At 34.0% G+C, this 17,087-nt stretch overlaps 1 protein-coding gene across 1 annotated transcript; it reads left to right on the top strand.

The window, feature by feature from the left end:
* The first annotated feature begins 11,868 nt into the window (after positions 1-11,868).
* On the top strand, positions 11,869-12,712 carry LOC141522915 (thymosin beta-4-like). The gene has a single exon (XM_074236281.1). The coding sequence runs from the start codon at positions 11,932-11,934 to the stop codon at positions 12,064-12,066; it is 135 nt and encodes a 44-aa protein (XP_074092382.1). The 5' UTR covers positions 11,869-11,931; the 3' UTR covers positions 12,067-12,712.
* The last annotated feature ends 4,375 nt before the right edge of the window (positions 12,713-17,087 follow it).

The following is a 17,087-nucleotide window of genomic DNA, read 5'->3' as shown; positions in this document are numbered from 1 at the left end:
TTTCATCATCCGTAAAATGAACTGGAGAAGAAAATGACAAATCACTCCAGTATCTTTGCCAAGAAAACCCCAAATTGGGTCACAAAGACTCAGAACTGACTAAAAATGACTGTCTCTCTCTTGATTCTTTCTAGTTTATCTTGTATATTTGTTTGTATATAGTTGTTGCCGTGTTATCTTCTCTCTTAAGATTATAAACTCCTTAAAAACAGGGTCTTTTTTTGCCTTGTTTTGTATTCCCATTATTTAATACAGTGTCTGGCACATAGGTGCTTAATAAATGATTGAGTTGATGGAAATAAAATATTTTTGGTTAACCTAAAATAATTTTAAGATTTCATATTTCCTATTAATTTTCTCTCATGAATTCTTGAAAACTACAGGTGGATTCTCTGGTACAGGTTCTTTGATTCTTGTTGTGAATAGAGGGGGAAAATCCCCCCATCCACATTCAATCAATCAATCATTATCCTGTGATTTGTTGTTAAGGTTATAAATATGTGTATAGAGGAAATTAAAATAAGGTTTCAATATAGTTGCCATTTGGATATACTTCTGACCATTTAAATTCTCTAGCCCAGGGGATTTTAGCTCTTGAATTGAGCTTAGGTAATTGAAAATGGGGATTGATATTGAAGATGAGAGAAATAGTTTGAATAAAATTCAAATAGGCCAAATCTTGCTTCCACATCTTTGACTGAACATTAACCTTTTTAAAAAATGAAAAGTAAAACAGCATATTTCTGTGCAACCAAGAGTTCTCCTGGGCCCTGATGAGAAAGAATTGAAATATAGTCCAAGAGTGCTACTTAAAATAGAAACTTTGCAGTAAAACTTGTTCTTGAGAGATCTCTCACCTGATTACTCAGCCAAAAAGTTTCAGACAAGCATCCAAACTTGAATTTTTTTCTTTGAATAGATTTAATATTAAAGATTCTCAGACTGACAGAGCTAGAGAAATGCATGAATTCTGGGCCTAGGAAGGCCACTTTGCTAAGTGGGTATCTAGAAGAGATAACAGGATCAAGGAAAGTTCTGCTGTAGGTTTTGAATTCTATTGTTTTATTTTATATTAGAATAGGAGAAAATGATGCCCATATTTATATGGATAGAGCTGGTTGCAAAGGAGAGGTTTAAGATAAAAAAAAGATTGATGGAATTAGAGTTTAAAGAAGGAATGGGATAAAGGACACCTCAAGTAGAAAGGTTAGGCTTGGAAAGTAGGGACTTTGCTATCCAGAATTTTGACTGTCTTGTTGAATGCTACTATCACATACTTATCAGTGTTTTAGTATGATGCTTGTTATTACTTGCTTAACATTTTATAAAATTTCCTATTTACTTTCCCATCCATATTTTTTTGGATGGGCTAAACACTATGAATCTGGAAGAATAGTGTAAATTGTTGAAAGTTGGGGATCTAGTTATCCTTTTCACCTGTAGATTCTAGTCTTCTGTGACAGACAGGATGCAGAGTTGTGTATTTGGTATGGAACATAGATAATCCTTTAAACTGAAGTTATCTTTCATGATTTCTGATAAGAAGTACTTTAGAACTAGGGGTCTGAATATCTGGTTTTGGGGGATTAAAATATTATTCAGAAAAATAAAAAATGAATTAGATGAGTTAATAAAACATGTATTAAGTAATATGTGCAAACCACCATCTTAAGTGCTGGGGATAGAAAAGAAAAAGCAAGACAGCTTCTGCTGTCAAGAAGCTCATAGTCTAATGGGAGAGACAATACATATGAAAGAGTTTAGCAATGTCTGACTGAAAAATTGAATGATCCTTTGGGTGCAACAGCAGAGTAGATATTGAAATCTCTTCTTTAATGTCATTTCCAATAATAAAATATCACTTGCTGATGTTGAACAATTTGAGAGCACTAAGAACTTTTATAGCAAGAACATTTTTTTCCTAGGTCTTCAGTAGTTGTGACTGTAACATTTGCAGGAACAATTGCCAGGCTGCATCTACACAGTATTTGCTTCCCAGAAACATTGCTATTCCCAAGGCTCTTGAGTTTCAGGATTCTAAGCTGTCATCAATTGCACTTATGTATATAAAGTAAACTAACTCATGAAAGAAGTATTTCTTCGAGACTGTCTATATATAATCTATATCTATATCTATGTATATCTATATCTATATCTATATCTATATATATACATACACTAACAACAGAAAACTCTAAGAAATTCTTTTAGTGACTTTGGGTGTCAACTGCATAACATCTACTCAGAGTAGGCAGAAAAGCATTTGAGTGCTTTGAAAACACTCAGGCTGACTTTAAAAAAACAAAACAAAACAAAATTTTACCTTTGAAAAACTTGAAGAAAAGGAAATAGAATCTCATAAAGATTTTATTTTATATTCATAGAAACATTATTCATTTGTTGTTTTTTTAGTAGATTCACAGAAAACATATTTCAATACAAGTCCAATGGGAATCTAAGTCATAACAGTTTTAATATAACTTTTTTCAGAAGTGATTTAATGTAATCCATTGGCTAAATACTTTAATAAGAGATATAGTGATGTTGTAGATAGTATTGTCTGGAGTAAAATACCACCTCTGACAATAGCCACAAAGAATTGGAGGAGTCACATAACTTTTATGTGCCATGGGCTAACACCCTGAGAGTCCACTGTGCTGCTAAAAATCATAGCTTATTTGACTATTTGTTGTTGTGTGCTGGAAAGTCAATAAACACTTATTAAGTACCTGGTATATGACAGACACTATACTAAATAAAGGGAATACAAAAAAGAGGCAAAAGGATAATAATCTAATAGGGAAGACAATAAGCAGCCAAACATGTATGAACAAGTCATATATCCACTAAAAGAGGCTTATAGGGAATTATTGAATAAATAGGAGAATCAGGATAGAAGGGTGTCCCAAAAATTTAGAGAGAAGAAAGTATTAAATAAGGGAATGATCAGAAATATCAAGGCTTCAGAGAGGTTAAAGAAAATGAAGACTGAGAAAAGACCATTGAATTTGATAACCAAGAGATCATTGGTATCTTTGAAGAGAGTGGATTAGATAGAATAATGAGGTAGAAAGTTTACAGTTAAGAGGTTGAGAGGAGAGAAAGTGGAGGCATCTATTTTAGTAGACTTGGCAGGTAATTCAGGAACAAAAGGCAGAAAAGATATAGGACAATAGTTATGAGGAGGGAAGTATCAAGTAAAAATTTTTTTTCCAGGATGAGCATGTTTGTAGATAAAAAAGAATGAGTTAATAGAAAGGGAAAGCTTGACAATAAGTAATAAAGTGCAGATGACAGAAGTGGAACTATTTTAAAGGAGATGCAATAAAATAATATTATTGCACTGGTAGAAGAATTTCTTTTTTTTAGGTTTTTGCAAGGCAGTGGAGTTAAGTGGCTTGCCCAAGGCCACACAGCTAGGTAATTATTAAGTATCTTAGGCTGAATTTGAACTCAGGTGCTCCTGACTCCAGGGCCGGTGCTCTATCCATTGCACCACCTAGCCACCCCAGAAGGATTACTTTTGAAAGAGATAAAACAACCTCATCATGTTAGAAGAGTGAAGAAAGAGGTAGTAGCAGAAGGCATATTAGTGATATGAATTGAGGAAAAGAGAAGAAGAGGAGGACTCTCAGTGATTGGCTTCAGTTTTTTTTTTTCTGTAAAATGCAAGGCAAGTTTGTTTTTTTAATCTGAGTGGGTGGTGGTAGAGGGTATATGGGAAATTGGAGGAAGGTTGAAAAGGTTTGGAAAAGCTGATGTGGAGATTGGGATAGTATATTAATAAAACAGGCATAGTAGTGTTGCCTAGCAGCAGTGAGGGTTAATTGAGGTTATGCCAAATCAATTTGGAGTAGACTTGATCAGAAAAGTTCTATGATTTTATACCCTTCATTCACAGCAGCACATGTGTAGGAGCAGCAGTGGTAAATGGTGAGAATGATCCAAAGATGAAACTTAGCAGGGCAAAATTAGTGAAATGATTATAATAAGGAGGCTAAGGACTCAAAAGAAGATGATAATGTAGAATTGAATTGGTTCACCAAGGGGACAAAATGGGGAAACAGGAGAAAGTCTGCAGGAGAGATGATTGGGAGAGAATGAGGGATTAGAGGTCATGATCTAGAAGAAAACTGACCTTTTTAAGAGAAGATAGATGGAGAGGTGAAAAGCCATTAGAATATAGATGGAGAAAGAAATTTCCAAATTATTGAGCATGGAAGTGTTACATTTGTGGGTAATGGCAAGATGAAGTATATGACCATTTTTTTTGTGAGGCTGAGGTGCAGTGGAGGAGTGGGACAATGGTAAAGGAGTTAGGTTGAGGAACTGAGTGGTTTGGGGAAGAGTCAATATTTGTGTTGAAATCAAGATTTGGGGGGAGGAGAAAAATTGTAAGCCATATATTCACTGAGGAAGGAAAGAGAATGACCTGAATTTGTAAAAAATGGTTAATAGAATTTTATTGAATGGTAGATATGAATAGTATGAACCTCACAGGAGGAGAGTTTACTGAGTGATGGATCAAAAGATCTGGAAACAGCAATGGCGAGGACAAGGTGGTGCGATTTTCTCACTTCATCAGTAACTGAGGGAATGAGTAAAGGCGTAGCTAATCCTGGAAAAAGGTGGTCAGGGAGGCTATGTCATCAGGGGAATTGAGAGGAATTGAATTTTCAGTATAAGCTGAAAGATTATAAAAAGTGACAGAGAAAAAGCCTCAGGTTGAAGGGAAGTTTGTTGTCTCTAGAACAGGAATTCCAGAGAGCTTAATGAAAAGGGTGAAAGATGTTTGGAGCTTGGGATGGGAGGGTGGAAATAAGAAGTCAATTGGTGAGGTGCACTAGAAATGGAGTTTGGATGGTGACCTACAGTGCTTCAGAATCACCGGGATGTGTAGGGCGCTATTGGATGAAAGAATATTAATCATTGAATGGAAGAAACCATTCTTCTTCCGTAAAGAGGGTGGAGATCACATTGTAGACAAGTCCAGTATGAAATAGAAGGAACATGGTCAAATGGTCAGATGGGAGGTCCTACTTCAATATTCCTCTTCCCTGGATGGGCTGAAGATCACAGGAGATGAAAGTTGAACCTGCAAGACAGGAGAAATAAATCCTATTCACCATTGACTTTCCTTTCCCTCTTCTCTTAGGGGATGGTACAGCAGGAGATGGAAGGCCCGAGGTCAAAGGGAAGATTGCTCCTCTTTGTACCATAGTTTATCTGCATCACTTTGAGAAATTTGCAGGCAGCAGGAGATGGAAGTTGCCTTGTGCTAGCACAGATGGAAGGGATCATTTTGGGGCAGATGGAAGACATGACCCAGTCTCTTTTTGAGTTCTTTCAGGGGACAAACTATTATTACAATAATAAAACTTGTGTTCATTTATGGAAATAAATTCTTCTGTTGATAAAATATATATTTTCTTCAGAAATCTGAAGCATATTAGAATTTGTATATATTTTATTAGGTGGCTTTCAGGAATTGCTTGGTCAGAACATTCATCACTTTAGTGCCAACCTTCTGGTGATGAGCTTCTCCACATTTAGGTGGACTGGTCCTCAGACAACGGATCATCTACAATCCAACCTCAGATCCAGGGTCAAAATCTTTCAATGTTAGCAGGATCTGCCAGAACTTGGGGTATCCTGGAATAGCTTTGAAGATCTCATACTTCATGATGAGATATAACTCAAAATTTACCTGTCATACTTTTTTTTCCATCAGGGAAGTACTGTTTCCTAGAGTTATGACTGAATAAAGAGATATTTATTAAGGGCCCATATCTATGACCCAATCAAAGTTTTAGTAACTGTTATCTATTATCCTCCAGGATACTCCTCTTTCTTCTTGAATGAATTCATGGCATGGCTCTCTTCTCTTCTCCAACTTAAGCCCTCATATTAAGAGATTTCAACATACATATTGACTGACAGGTCTTTGTTTAAAAATTCTCTATATAAGTTTGATTTCTGGGTGACTTAGGGTCTGTGAACAGAATGGTAATCCTGCTTCAGTTGAAGTCACCATTTGCTGTCCACAAGGGCTAAAAAGACTTTCACTATTCTCCATTGATAGCTTTTCTTCCATGACTGCCATCACTGAATGGCAGGATCATTCTTTGAGAACAAATCCTTGCCCTTTTTTGTTTTAGCAACTCAACAAAGATGATCTACTAAGGTGTATAGGGATTGCTTTCTGTGTTAAGGATAGTGGCATCAATGGACACATTTAGAGATTTTTTGAAGTATGGTGTATGCAATGATTTAGGATACTACTTAAAGTGACCATATATCCCATTTGTCCTCTCTACAAGGCACCTATGATTTGACCTGTACCAAGAAATCACCTTATTCTTGATATATTGCTACTTCAATATACTAAATACCTGAGAGACTGTACTTGGTTCCCCCCCATACATTGTTTCCACTTTACTCCATATTTCATTATCATCTTTTTCATGATATGCTAATCACATTTCTGTAATAGCTAGAAAATTATTTATTAAATAAAGATTATTGCCATTCTAATATAATATAATTTATTGCTAACCTAAAGAACTAGAGTCTCTAGCAGAAAAGATAACTTTACATCCCCTACCCCTACCCTCCACACATTGTGGATGTCTGTCTCTGTGGTTTTGTGACTTACTGAATTTATGGCATGCTGAAAGGATTCTAACTCCTTCTCCCTCAAAGTCCTAAATTTTTCCTTCTTTTGGACTTTACTCAGATAACACGTATATGTTTAGTCCCTGTTCGGGGCGCCAATATGTTGAGTCCCACTTCTGGATTCCCTCAGTCTCCCCAGGCAAGCATTGGAGGGGTGGGAGACAAGTACTCCATCAAGTGCTCTAAGTGCTCCATCTATTTACCAGAATAAAAGTGCTTAAATACCTTTCCAGTCTCTAATCCACTCCCACTCCTGTGGTACTTAAACAAGGTTTGATGCTCTAAGGCTTCAGGTGATAATAATTTACAGCATTCCCAAAACACAACGATTCCTAACACCATAAATCTATTGCTAAATCCAATCACCTTTTCTCAGTGTCTATCCTTTTTGGGTTTGACTCTATTGACAATTCTTCCTTCTGTGTATTCTTCCTGTGATTTCTATGATATTCTTGATCAACAAATATTTGATTGATAATCTAGCAATCTACTTCATTGAAGAGATTGAGTCCATACTTCAGCTACCCTCTTCCACTTCTCAAATCTTCTCAGCAACATTACTATTTTTTCCTCCTTTGCTCTGGTCACAAAAGAAGAAACATCCCCTTTACTCAGGAAGGCTATAAACCCTCTTGTTTCTACCTATGATTCCCTCCTGTCTTCTCCAGTACTTTGCTGTAGCAATCTCTCATATCTTTTTATCCCCTTGACACTGATAGTTACCATCTTCCTATACATATTTTCTGCTTTTGTTGATCTTTGGACTCTAGTTGCCATTTTTCTCTTCATCAAAATATTTTCATTTTTATTTATTTATTTATTTTATTTTTTATTTTAGGTTTTTGCAAGGCAAATGGGGTTAAGTGGCTTGCCCAAGGCCACACAGATAGGTAATTATTAAGTGTCTGAGACCAGATTTGAACCCAGGTACTCCTGACTTCAGGGCTGGTGCATTACCCACTGTGCCACCTAGCCGCCCCCTCATCAAAATCTTTGATAAAAATGTTGAATAGAGCAGTTCAAAGAATAAAGTCCTGTAGTGCTCCACTAGAGATCCCTAATCATTCAATCCAAACCTATTTAATTTCATTATAATCCAGTTTTTATCATGACATCTTGGTCACCAGGTATAATGGAGAGATGTTTTTGCAGTCTTGTTGAAATCTAGTCATAATTAAAAATTGAAATAAAATTAATCTAATATTTTGTTCCTAATCCATGCTGATTTTTTGTAATCTCTTCTTTCATTTCTAATAGTTCAAAATTTTACTCCTTTAGTATTATATCCTAGAATTTCACTAGGAATTAACTCAATCTTACTTAACTAATTTTTAAAAATCTAATTTATAGACTTTCTTTTCTTTTCTTTTTGGAAGCTGTTAGTACTTGCCTGTTTCCAATCTTGTAGCCCACTCTCAGTTACTAGGAGTGACTGTTGTCACAATGCAGTCCCCAACATTCATGAGATCTCATTAGAGAAATTTGTGGGCATATTATTATTTCATTATTTCCAGAGTTTGTGAAATTTTATGGATAAAAAAACAGAAGCAGCTATTTTTAAATCCTTGGGAAAGCATTGAAGATTATTGGATTCATTGTATTTAAAATATTGCAAAGAATTCTGGAATGAATGCTGACCTAGGTCAGAAGCTATTCTTCACATGGGGAAAAAAAAATGACCTGTTGTAGTTGACTTCCCGGAACACTTTCCCTTCTAATCAGACTCTTTGTCCAATCTTCAGATGTTAAGGACCATGATCAGACAAGTCAAGTACTCACTAATGGTTCTGGGTTTGGGTCATTCAGATGGAGGAATAGATCGATGGAATAGGTAAACTCTGTATCAGGGGCTTGTCATATTTACTGAAATCATCACTACCTCTTGAATTTGTATTATGTTGCAAATAGCAGACGTAGAATTGTGCTTCATTATAAGATTATAAGAAATTAAGAAAGTCTTCTTTTAAGGAAAAAACATCCATGATATTTTCGGTTCTTAAATTTTTATATTCTGTTGATACCTTAATTTTTTTCTTCCTAGTTACAACTAGTATCATTTTAAAAATCAAAGTCTAGTAAAACAGAGACTATCAAGTAAAACTGGGCTATCAAGCAGATTTGATAGAACATCATATTTGACAGGATCAGATGATAAACAGGAGAGCTAAAATATTGTGGGATCAGTTTTTCCCCAAAGTTGTAAGAATAGCTAGGGTCACAATAGGAATTTATTTTTGTGTCAGTCTTTGCTGCTAAATATAAAATAGTTCTATTGTGACCAGTGGATACTCTTGAGAAGGTCAATAATTCCATACTTATTAGACATTCTAGACCATACAACTAGCTTAAAAATTCATCCCATCTGAGGAAATACTGGCAGCTCAGTCATTTTCTTCCTGTGGTAAGGAGGCAGTTATATAGGGCTGCTTATAATCTCTGTAGCAGAGCTCAAAGTTAGCATGTAGACACCTTGTAGCAGAAATGACCATATGATGGAAGTCCTTGGTGACTCTAACTAGAAGATCTAAGTGTCTCACTTTAAGCCAAGATGTAACTCTAATGGTATCATGGAATGTCAGTCATTAGGTAAAGAAATACATTATTTTTTCTTTGATAAGATTAAATAAAATACCGAAGAGGAAAAGATGTTTAACTTCATTTTTAGATATACATTTTATTTTGCTGTTAGTCCTTCAAATATGCTCTCATTTCTGTAAACCACCATAGTACTTTCTAAGAAATTAATTTCTTTTCAATTTGTTCATTTCTCAGTTTTGTTGTCAATTCTCAACTGGAACATGACTATTTGATTAATGTTTATGACCCTCAAAGATATGGGTTTGAATTCTGATCAAATACTGTGTATACTTGGGGTACACCTTTAAGAGTTCAGCCTCTATTTTTCTTAAAAGTGGGAATAACAATACCACTTATCTCACTTAATTGTTGAGATCAAATCAAATGAGGTAATTTACATAAAGTGCTTTATAAAATCTAAAAGTGTTATCTAAATGAGCTATGAAAATAATGAAAATTATACTCTTTAAACTAAACAAGGATATAAATATGACTGTCACCTTATTGGTTGATATAATAGACCTCTTTAATATACAATATATGCTGGATACATATTATAAGGATTTATGGTGTTGATTTGCTTTAATTTCTTCAATAGATCTATGATCTCATGGATGTGCATGCATTCATCAGTGATAGAGATTCAAACTCTTTTATTCCTTCACATCTTAGGTGTTTTTTCTCTCTCTCTTCCTTGTCCTCTTACAAATCCTCCATAGAACAGGGGTTCTTAGCCTTATTTGTGTCATGGATCATTTTGACAATTTTTAGAAGCCCAGGAATGCATCAGAATAATGCTTTAAATGCATCAATTAAAATACATGGGATTGTAAAGCAAGCCAATTATACTGAAATGAATGATAATAATATATATCCTAAAAAGTTCATGCAAGAACCTCCTGATTTAGAGTTTGTGAGATTTTATGAATTAAAAAAGCCATAAGTAGCTATTTTTAAGACTTTGGGAAAGCAGAACTTTATATGCCCTCAAGTCATTTTTGTAATTTATTATGGAAAAATACATGGAGAAATTGAGACAAACTCACATGAAGGCAAGGGTGTGTGTGTGTGTGTGTGTGTGTGTGTGTGTGTGTGTGTGTGTGTGAATTGTTATTATGCCTCACAGATAGATTTAATTAATGTATTCCTATTTCAATGAATTTTTCTTGTTAAGTAGATTCTAGGCTATTAATTGGTAACTAAGTGTTTCTATGTTACTGAATGAATACATGTGTTAAAACCTCATACTTTCTCTATCTCAATGCTCTGGGGTAAAGCACCAGTTGGTTGATCCTTGTTAAAGGTTTGTTCTAATGTACCCATTATTCATTATATGACTTTCACTTTAAGCCAAGACATAGTACTAATGGTATCATTGAATGTCAGTCATTAGGTAAAGAAATGATTTATTTTTTTTCTTTGATAAGATCATCTTTGTTTTCCAATAATATATTCTTAGCTGATATCTTTTGTAGCACTTGATTACACTATCATTGGTAATATCCTTCAGACCACTCACACTCCTTAGGAATCACATCACTGATTTCGGAATCATCTGTAATTTTGATTCTTTTTTATGGCCCATATAGGAAGAATGTTGATACTAAAAAGTTTTTGGTTCTTCATGGAGTCAGAAAGAAGTACAGAATACCCTAAATGCTACATGATTTTTCAAGTATTTTTCTTTAATTCTGGGTCCAGTTCCTTAGTACCTGTATAAAATTTATGTACTTATGGGTTATCTCAATAGTCATTCTTTATTTATTAATTTTTACTCTGGATTTTTAGATTATATAAAGTAATGAACAGGAAAAGATGCTTAACTTCATTTTTAGATTTGTCTTTTATTTTGCTGTTCTTCAAAATATGCTCACATTTCTGTTAACCACCATAGAACTCGTTAAATTATTTTCTTTTCAGTTTGATCATTTCTCAATTTATTGTCAATTCTCAATTGGAATATGACTATTTGATTAATGTTTATGACCCTGAGAGATATGGGTTCAAATTCTTCTCAAATACTGTGTATCTTTTGGGGCCCACATTTAGATCTATTTCTTTTGAGTGGTAATAGACTTCCTTGAGCAAGTCCGTTGTAGTCTGGGAGGAACATCTAGAGAACCTTAATAATACATAGAGAACGCTATTCCATTTTCATGCAGCATTCTACTTATAGAATATCATTTGTGAATGCCTGCCTTTTCCCTTTTCATATTTTCATCAAAGATATATTTAATAATATTTTCATGTCATTCCTATTTTTTTTTCATAAAGATGAGAAAATAATCATATGGGTAGTAATTAATTGATATCTTTTCAATGGCCTCTTTTTTCTGCTAATACTATTGTCTATAATTTTTTCTGATTATTTGGTATTTCTTCAGTCATTTTAAAAATCAATTACTCAGTATAATTAAATGTATTACTTTTTTTGGTAAGGCAATGGGGTTAAATGACTTGCCCAAAGTCATACAGCTAATGTAGTATCAAGTGACTGAGGTCAAATTTGAGCTCAGGTCCTCCCAGGGCTGGTGCTTTATCCACTGTGCCATCTCTCTGTATTACTTTCAAAATTTCTTCTTTGGACCGTTCGGAGCCGCCACCTCGCAGAGCCGCCGCCTGGCACCGCTGCCCCGTGCACTCGCAGCCCTGCCGCCCGCTCACGCGTAATCTGCAAAAATGTCCGACAAACCAGATATGGCCGAGATTCAGAAATTCGATAAGTCTAAATTGAAGAAGACAGAAACACAAGAGAAAAACCCCCTGCCTTCAAAAGAGGCAATTGAACAGGAGAAGCAAGCGGGTGAATCGTAATGAAATCTGCCCTGCCAATATGCACTGTACATTACACAAGCATTGCCTTCTTAATTTTACTTCTTTTAGCTGTTTAACTTTGTAAGATGCAAAGAGGTTGGATAAAGTTTAAATGACTGTGCTGCCCCTTTCAACATCAAAAGAATAAAGAACTACGGACATTGAATTGAAGGCCGAGCCGGCTGCCTCTTTCCATCTGCCTGTCCTGGCTAGTTTGGGTCCTGGTGGCATTTAAATTTTTTTTTTTTAAAAGCTTGCATGTTGGTGAAAAGAAGAACCGGGTGGGACTACATTAAATCTAGTTAACAGTAAAATGCAAAGCTGTACCAAGGTCCTGGCAAGCTGTAAAATGCATTTAATCGGAGTGCCATTTTTGGGGGGGGTTCAAATGATTTTAATTATTGGAATGCACAATTTTTTTAATATGCAAATAAAAATTTTAAAACCTGGCTGGTATTGCTGTGTTATCTTTGGAAGATCAATGTTGCAGGAAGAAAACTTAACTCAAGGATAATAGTAGGGGTTCCTTTTGAAAAAGCAATAAATGCCAAAAAATGATTTTTTTTTCTATATTGGGTAAATCCTGTTGCAGGATAAGAATTTCCATCCCCGATTATGTAAAATATCTGTATATATGCCTAGCATTCTGTATTAGTTATCCGTGACCTTGTTTTCTTAGATTTACTTTATTAGAAATTTGCCTTCTTTTTACCTGTAATCAGAATATCTTGTACTTGTTTAAAAGTATTGTGGAAACTGCTGTATCCACATTTTGGATGCAGTGTGACCTAATCACTAGCGATCCGAACCTTATATCTAGCACTTCATAAAATTATCCAATTAATGGCATTGGTGCAAATAGAGCCTGGTTGAACATTTCATATCAGTTAGTGGGGGAATTGTATATGTGCTTTTCATCTTGTTAGATGGTCTAATTTCTATTGAATGATAAAATGACAAATACCTTTTTTCAGTAACAATTGTGATTTTGAAAGTGCATTGTACCATCTTGTATTAATTTGCATAAATAAATCTTGATGGACTAAAAAGTAAAAAAAAAATTTCTTCTTTGTATATATAGTCTGATTCAGGTGTCATTCCAACTTCATCTTCTTTACTGCCATTTTCATTTTCTTATGTAGCACATTGAGGCTTGAAATGATTCCAGATATACTGGTTCTGTTTCTAGTGATATTGAAAAAAATTTCTATAGCAGTGCTGACTGGTTTGTTTCACTCTTGGGCTTATAGTCTCTTTCATTTCATTTATAAATATGAACTAGGTTAGTTGTGTCTAATGGCAAACTTTCTGTAGACTTATTTTTCCTTTTACTGTTTCACTGTTTTTGCATGGGCATGACAATTGATAATGGGAATTTTCCAATACTCTTTCTCTATATTGTAAAGGAAATACATTTCTGTTATTAACTGGTATGTTCACTGGTTACCATGCCTCTCTGTTTGGCAAGTAGATCAAGTGTTTGCTGACTAAAGTACTTTCTGGGCTATTTTGTTATTCCTCTTGTTGTAATTGCTTTATCTCAATTAAACCCTGGTAGGGAATAGTGATAATCTCTGTCAGTGTCTAAACCTAGAAAATTAGCATGGAGAACACCAACCACATAAAAATATGAGTAAGAAATGATTCCCTCTTTTTGGGTTTGGGGAATTTCCTTCTCTAGTATTAATTTCCTAATCATCAGATTCCTTCCCCTTTTTTTTCAGATCCTTGCACATATCTTTTCCATAGTCCTATGGCTATTGAAATACTATCCCGGGCATCTTCCCACTAGGCTTGAGTGGGGTAGCATGGATTAAGAAGAAGTAGAATCCACATGCCAATTTGACATGGGTAGCTTCCTATTCAGGATGCACAAAATCAGTTAGATGGATCTTTAGCAAAAGGGGCTTGTGTGGAACACATTGACACTCTTTTGCAGATGCAGAAAAGTGTCCCATAAAAATGAAACCCATTTTGTATTTTTTAATTTGTTTTACCAGTTCCATGACCAAAGAACTTGCTGTCTGGAATCTCTCTGTCCTGAGTAGTCCTCAGGTAACAGATAGCTTGGGAGAACCATCCAGTGTTTGAATTCCACTGGTAGTCTTTAAGAATCTACCAACAGGCTCATCTTATAAAAAGATGGAGGACTAGACATTTTCTCTAATCTTTACAACTTCTTAAGTCACTCAAAATAGGAAATATCTGAAGAGATAAACAATTTCAACTGTCAGTGGTCTAGAACACCAAGAATACCAGTGAGTTAATAGCTGAATAAACTAATATCTAACAACACAGAAGGTTAATCCTTTACACCAAACAAATATATTCAGTAATCTTCTCCTCCTACTCCCCCCCCCATAGAGAAAGGATGGGGGTGCACAAGGTGTCTCAGGGCCTTTTGCTCAACTCTAGGGATCTCTAAGTATACCATCATATTGTCTGCAAAGAGTCAAAGTTTTACTTTCTCATTGCCAATTCCTTCAATTTATTTTCTTCTCATTGATAAAGCTAACATTTCTAATATTATATTGAACAGTGATATTGGGTATCCTTGTTTTATGCTTAATCTCATTGGAAATGCTCCTAGTTTATCCCTATTGCATATAATACTTGCTGATGAGTTTAGATAGATATTACTTCTTATTACTTTATTACTTTTATTTATTTATTATTTATTACTTTTATTACTTTAAGGAAAACTTCATTTATTCCTATATTTTCTACTTTTTTTTAAAAATAGGAATTGGGGTTGTATTTTAGCAAAGGCTTTTACAGCATCTATTGAGATAATTATATGACATGTTAATTTTGTTATTGATATAGTCAATTATGTTGATTGTATTTCTAATATTGAACCAACCTTGCTTATCTGATATGGTGTTTTATCCAAGTAATAAGTTGTTATAATCTCTTTGCTAAAATTTTATTTAAAATTTTTGCATTGATGTTGATTAGGGTAATTGGTCTATAATTTTCTTTGTTTTCAGTCTTCCTGATTTAGGTATCAGCACCATGTGTCATAAAAGGAATTTAGCAGAACTCTTTTGTCTCATATTGTTTTAAAATAGGTTTTTTTTGTAGAATTGGAATTAGTTCCTTAAATCTTTGGTAAAATTCACTTGTAAATCTATCTGGGTCTGGAGCTTTTTCTTAGGGAGTTTATTGATAATTTTTTCAATTTCTTTTTTCTGAAATGGGTTAAGTATTTTATTTCCTTTCAAGAAATAAGCTAAGTAGCTTATATTTTTTGTAATTATTCATCCATTTCATTGAGATCGTCAAATTTATTGGTATATAATAGGGCAAAATAGCTCTGAATTATGATATTAATTACTTCCTCATTGATGATGAGTTCACCCTTTTCATTTTTGATACTGCTAATTTGGTTATCATTTTGTTAAAGCAGATTAAAGGTTTATCTATTTTATTGACTTTTTCATAAAACCAACTCTTAGTTTTATTTATTAATTCAATGGTTTTTAAGCTTTCAATTTTATTAATTTCTCCTTTTATTTTTCAGGGTTTATGATCTGATTTTTAATTGGGGAATTTTAATTTGTTCTGTTTCCACATTTTTTAGAAGCATGCCCAATTCATTGATTTCCTCTTTCTCTATTTCATTCATATAAACATTTAGAGATATAAAATCCCCCTAAAAATGGCTTTGGCTACATCCCATAAATTTTGTTATGATGTCTCATTATTTTCATTGTCTTGGGTGAAATTGTTGATTATTGTTTTAAATCATTTTTTTTATTTAGAATTCGTTCCTTAAATCTATTCTTTAAAATTAGTTTTAAATTAATTTTTGGTTTATTTTTTCATGTCCCTTTATGACATTAAATGTCCCTTTCCATGTTCCTTTTTTTACACATAAATTTTATTGCATCATGATCTGAAAAAGATGTATTTAATATTTATGACTTTCTAAACTTGATTGTAAGATTTTCATGCCCTAGTACATGATCAGCTTTGGTATAGGTGTCATATACAGCAGAGAAAAAGTATATATATTTTTTCTATCCTCATTCATTTTTCTCCAAAGATCTATCATATCTAAGTTTTCTAAATTTCTATTCACAGCCCTAACTTCTTGTTTATTTTGCGATTAAATTTATCTAATTCTGAGAGGGAGAGGGAGTTCCCCACTATTATAGTTTGTTATATTACTTCATTGCCTATGGTGCCTTTTAAGAAAATGTAGTTTACTTCATTATCCCTTTTAGTGAGATCTATTTTTTTGCTTTTCCTTTGTTATAGATAAGAATTGCTACCCCTGATTTTTTTTTAATTCCACTGAAGCATAATACATTTTGTTCTAGTCTTTTAACTGTACCTTGTGTGTCTCTCTGTTTCTTGTTAGAAAGTTATTGTGGGATTTTAGTTTTTGATACATTCTTTTTTATGGTTGAATTCCCATTCACCTTTACAGTTTAGATTACTAGCTCTGTATTTCTCTCCATTGTACTTTTCTCTTTTCTTTCCCCCTTATTCCTCCTCACCAAGGTTTTGCTTCCTTTCTCCTTTAACTATTCTTTTTAACTTTAACTTTACTTTTACTTTCACCTTCCCTTTTATCAACCCTCTTTCCCCCTTTCTTTCCCTTCCCCCTTCCTATTTTCTTGTAAGGTAGGACATATTTTTAAATCCATTGGAGAATGTATATTATTTTTTCTTTTTGCCAAATCTGTGTTAAATAGGATTCATTTACTATTCATACCCTCCCTTCCTTCCCTCTACTATAATAGGTCTTTGGGTCTCTTCATGTGATGTCATTTATCCTGTGATGCCTAGCCTTCTCTTAGTATAATCCTTCTTTTCATATCTTTATTGTTTTAGCTCTGTCTTGCACCTACAACCCCTCTGTTAAAATATACTCATTTTATCTATCTTGATAGAAGTACTTTTCTCAAGAATTGATTGATGGATAAGCAACATTGCCTCATAGTCACTGTACAAATACACTCTTCTTTTCTGTCTCATTAGAAATACACTTTTCAAGAGTCATAACTAAAATG

This window comes from Macrotis lagotis, chromosome 1, assembly GCF_037893015.1.
Source record: "Macrotis lagotis isolate mMagLag1 chromosome 1, bilby.v1.9.chrom.fasta, whole genome shotgun sequence".
Lineage (NCBI taxonomy): Eukaryota > Metazoa > Chordata > Mammalia > Peramelemorphia > Peramelidae > Macrotis > Macrotis lagotis.
The sequence above is the reverse complement of the archived record's forward strand: the minus strand, read 5'-3'. Positions and strand labels throughout refer to the sequence as shown.